Below are 4,798 nucleotides of genomic sequence, written 5' to 3' on the forward strand. Positions count from 1 at the left end.
TTATTTTATTGTATCCAGAAAAACCGTCCATGAAAGAAAACAATGAATAGCCTATAGTATTATCTACCAAAGTATCAATGTGAGGCAACGAAAAATTATCTTTTGGACTAGCCCTGTTCAAATCCCTATAATCCACACACATTCGCACATTTCCATCTTTCTTAGGGACAGGGACAACATTAGCTACCCATTCTGAATACTTAACTTCTTGTAAGAATCCAGCATCAAACTGCTTCTTGACTTTTTCTTTTATCTTTAGCACAATGTCAGGCCTCATTCTTCTGAGCTTCTGCTGAACTGGCTTGCAATCCTCTTTTATGGGAAAACGGTGCACCACAATATTAGTGCTTAACCCAGGCATATCTTGATATGACCATGCAAAGACATCTTTGAATTCTCAGAGTAACTCAATGAGGTCTTGCCTTGTCTTGGCAGAAATGTCAGTTCCGGTCTTTACCTCTTTTCCCTCCTCTAGACTCATAATCTCCAATGATTCTTTATGAGGTAAGATTTGCTTATCCTCCTATTCTACCATTCTCAATAAGTCCGGAGATGCATCACAGTCTACGTCATCTTCAAAATTCTGTGATCCCCCTAAACACCTGTCTTGTTCAAAAGGTGATTCTGAATGTGAAACAGCGTCATTCATATCATTGATATCCGGTGACCTATGATAGGTGCCAAAGAATATACAAAGAATATATGAATTTATGAAAAAAATATGATTATGAAATGAATAAAAGAATGATGTAGAAAAAGAATAAAAGAATAATTACTCAAAAAAAGAATAAAAGAATACTAGCTCAAAAATGCCTACGAAAAAGTGTATTTATTGAAATTATAATATTCAAGATGTGCATAATCCATAAAGAAATTATCTTTTAAGTCAAAACGACAAGAATGTTCTGCATATTTATTCTGAACAAGCTCTAAAAACTACAGGAATATCTTCCGCAGTCCAATTGTCCAGATCACTTCCAGGCTCGTAAGGGCGATTCTCTGGCAAGGTCTCTCTTTCAACTGTGTCTAGGGCATTAATGTGGGCATCTCCCAGCAATTCTTCAACCCCTTTCACTTCAAACACTCTTTGTTCTGGATGAATAAACCCTCCTGATATGAAAGTCTTGGATATGTGAGAAAAAGTCATAGGCTCCCACTTAACTTCATTTCCACTCAAGCGTGCCATTCTTCTCTCCTGTCTTCTCTCTATTTCCTTTCTTCTTTGTTTTACATCTGGTCTATAGCCCAGACCAAAGCGATCAAACTTTTCTTTCATCACTGGTGCTTCAACTCCTCCTTGCAAATATCTTCCTAATCCTTTTCCCAGTACAACTCATTTTCCCAGTACAACTCCTTTTCCCACCATTAATTGAAGGCCCATTCTTGTAGTCCTGGATATCTTCGGTATTGGAATTCTATTCCCCTCAGCAATAAATGTTGCATTCACAAACTCTAAGGTTCGGAAAGAACATTCCACTGCCTCCTTATCTGTTTCCACGTACGGTGCATTACTGGTTATTGACGCAATAATACCCTCCTCAGCATTTATGGTCACTAACCGTCCCTCTGTCACTAACTTCAACTTCTGATGCAACGATGACGGTACAGCCCCTGCCGAATGTATCCAAGGTCTTTCCAACAAGCAATTATAAGAAGGGTTGATATCCATTACAATGAAATCCACTTCATAAGTATTTGGGCCAATCTGCAACGGCATCTCAATCCTCCCCAAAACCTTCCTTTCCGTTCCATCGAATGCCCTCACCACATTTTGACACGTTTTCATATGTGAGCTATCCACAGGTAGTCTACTAAGAGTAGATAAGGGCAGTACATTCAATGCGGACCCATTATCAATTAAAGCTGCTCACACCATGCTTCCTTTACACCGAGCAGTAATGTGTAGAGCTTTAGTGGACCTCATACCTCCAAATGGTATTTCGTCATCGTTGAAGAAGATAAAATTATCAGCGCTTATATTGTTGACCAATCGATCCAATTGGTTGACAGAAATATCACTTGCCATGTATACTTCATTTAACGCCTTCATCAGCGCATTTCGATGCACCTCTGAACTCATAAGCAAGGCCAACACAGATATACGAGCTGGCTGTTTATGCAGTTGCTCTACCATGCTATACTCACTGTGCTTCAAAAATCTCAAGAATTCAGTAGCTTCTTCCTCTTTTATTGGCTCATTAATCAATGACCTCTCTTCCTTTTGCTCCGCCGTAAGAACTTCTCCCTCCGCTGACTCTGCTTGAGCATTTATCCGACTACAGTACTCCTCAGTATTCGTATAAGAACCTATCTTTTGGCTTTCTTTCACAACACTAATTGAAGTTTCCTTCCCCGAAACTGTTACCTCGCACTCATAATTCCAGGGGACCTTCTTGTCATCCTTATACGAAAACTTCGTTGGCTTTTGAATAACAATCTTCGGTGTCACCTGTGCCCTAACTTCAGTAACCTTAGGGCGCGAAATGATAATCACAGGATGATTAACCTTCGGAATCCTCGTCTCTGACTCTGATGCACATATACTTTCTTTTCCTTCCACCTCTTCAAAAAACTCTATTTCTCCATTATCTATCATGCTCTGGATAAAAGTTCTAAACTTCTCACATATTTGAATTTCATGTCCCACCTCACAATGGAACTCACAATAATTTTGGGTCTTGCCACCCCCACTAAATCTGAAACAATTAACCCTCTTCCTACCATTTCTCTCCAAACCCTCTTCAAAGGGATCTTTACCTCAGCAATATTCTCCTTGACCTTCTTCCCCGTACCTTCACCCACCATGTTTACCCCAGATCAGCATGATTGGGTAATGGATTTTCCGTACCTGATGAATCATCTACCTTGACAACGCCTATCTTAATGAGCTTCTCAACAAGTCTTTTAAAAGTAGTACAATGCTCTATTGAGTGCCCCACAACTCCTGCATGGTAATCACATTGTGCATTCGCATCATACCATTTAGGATATGGAGGCTGTAAATGAGTCAAATAAAATGGGGCAACAACGTGCGCGTTAAATAAATTCTGATACAACTTTTTGTAAGACATAGGGATGGGTGTAAACTAGGGCCTCTCAGTATTTGGCCTCACACCAGATTCCTCTTTTGATGAACCTTGTTGACCTGCCACTACCTTCTTGGGCTGATTCATCGTAATTGACTTGTTGTATGTATTCACATTATTCACCTCACTTTCTTTTTTCTTTGAGTTTTGCCTTCTGTTGTTCTTTCCAACATCAATCTTCCCGCTCTTTACAGCACTTTCAATCATCTCACCACTCATGACTATGTCAGCAAAATTTTTTGTGGCATTGCCTAACATGTGTGTGATGAAGAAGGCCTTCAGCGTATTTACAAAGAGCATCATCATTTCTCTTTCAATGAGCAGTGGTTGGACCTGCACTGCCACCTCCCTCCACCTCTGAGCTTACTATCTAAAACCTTGATTCGACTTTTTCTCCATGTTCTGCAAGGTAATCCTATCGAGAACCATTTCCGCCACATGACTATACTATTTCATAAAAGCCTGTGCTAAATCCCTCCAAGAGCTAATCCTAGCACGGCTTAATTGATTATACCATTTAGACGCTGCCCCTGTAAGGCTATCCTGAAAATAGTGTATCAATAACTGGTCATTATTGACATACCCAGTCATTCGCCTACAAAACATAATAATGTGGGCTTCAGGGCAAGTGGTCCCATTATATTTCTCGAAATCTGGCATTTTAAACTTGTAAGGGAGCACTAAATCTGGTACCAAACTTAAATCCTTAGCATCAATCCCATGACATCTTTCAGTAGTTTCCATTGCTTTGAATTTCTCCTCAATCTACTTTCATCTTTCCTCTAGTTGCTTTGGTAATTCCTCTTTTGTTCTCTTTTTTTCAACTTCTTCATCGAAATCAGGAACAATAGGATTGACAAGATTATTCTCAGTACTGGAGCCTGATCCGACCTGGAAATTCATCGACCTTGAAGCATCGGCCTGAAATTGCTGAGGCCTAATCGTAACAGAAGATTTACGCGAGTACACTTCCGCTTGGGGCGGCACATATGGAGGAGTGAAGCCGGGAGGATATAGGAGTCCGTCATCACCTTCCTCTTCAACATTGGCCATGGGGCCCTTTCCCTTATCCTTTCCTTCCATCAAAAACTGTGTTAACTTTGTCATCATACTTCCTTGAGATTCCATCATTTTATCCATCATTTTCTGCTGAATCTTCTCGAGCTGCTCCTGTATCTGCTGCTGAAGTTGATCCTACATTTCTTTCTGGAATTGCTAAGTTTTTCTAGTCTTTAATCCATACTTCTTGATTTCACTCATGTACCGTAACGGTGCTGAGTTGGCTAGTTAGATACCAGGTTAACTGAGGAATGATTTTGATTAATCAGAACCCTTTGATATTTTTTAATGTATGCAATGCGATGTATGAAAATGAATGCAGAAAAGGCGTTAATTCTAATTTCAATTACTTTCAGAAAAGCTTTATTAAAAAATAAATCTCTTTACATAGAATGGGCTACAAATATGACTTTGCCCTAATACTTAAGACCTTGATCTTTTTAAGCAACGATGCTAACTCTTGTCCCCGATCTGACTCTAGCTCATACTTCACGCTCAACATGTTAACTTGTACGGCCAAAGTTTGCAAGTGATCTGCTACCTCCCGAATCTGGACCATAGCTTCTCACATAATATGATCCCTGTCCCTAACTTGATTTTGGAAATACTGAAGCTGCTCATTCGGGCGACCTTCCTTTGCCTCTAGATGCTCA

General features: G+C 39.9%; 1 protein-coding gene across 1 annotated transcript; it reads right to left on the minus strand.

Moving 5' to 3' along the window:
- Window positions 1-1,333: 1,333 nt before the first annotated feature.
- LOC121215399 (uncharacterized) lies at window positions 1,334-3,305 on the minus strand. The gene is made up of 5 exons (XM_041089865.1): window positions 3,114-3,305; window positions 2,849-2,996; window positions 2,722-2,792; window positions 1,927-2,599; window positions 1,334-1,863 (listed from the first exon to the last, which is right to left on the minus strand). Exons 1-5 carry the CDS (start codon window positions 3,303-3,305, stop codon window positions 1,334-1,336), a joined length of 1,614 nt encoding a protein of 537 aa, XP_040945799.1.
- Window positions 3,306-4,798: the final 1,493 nt, after the last annotated feature.

This window comes from Gossypium hirsutum, chromosome D03 (genome assembly GCF_007990345.1).
Source record: "Gossypium hirsutum isolate 1008001.06 chromosome D03, Gossypium_hirsutum_v2.1, whole genome shotgun sequence".
Lineage (NCBI taxonomy): Eukaryota > Viridiplantae > Streptophyta > Magnoliopsida > Malvales > Malvaceae > Gossypium > Gossypium hirsutum.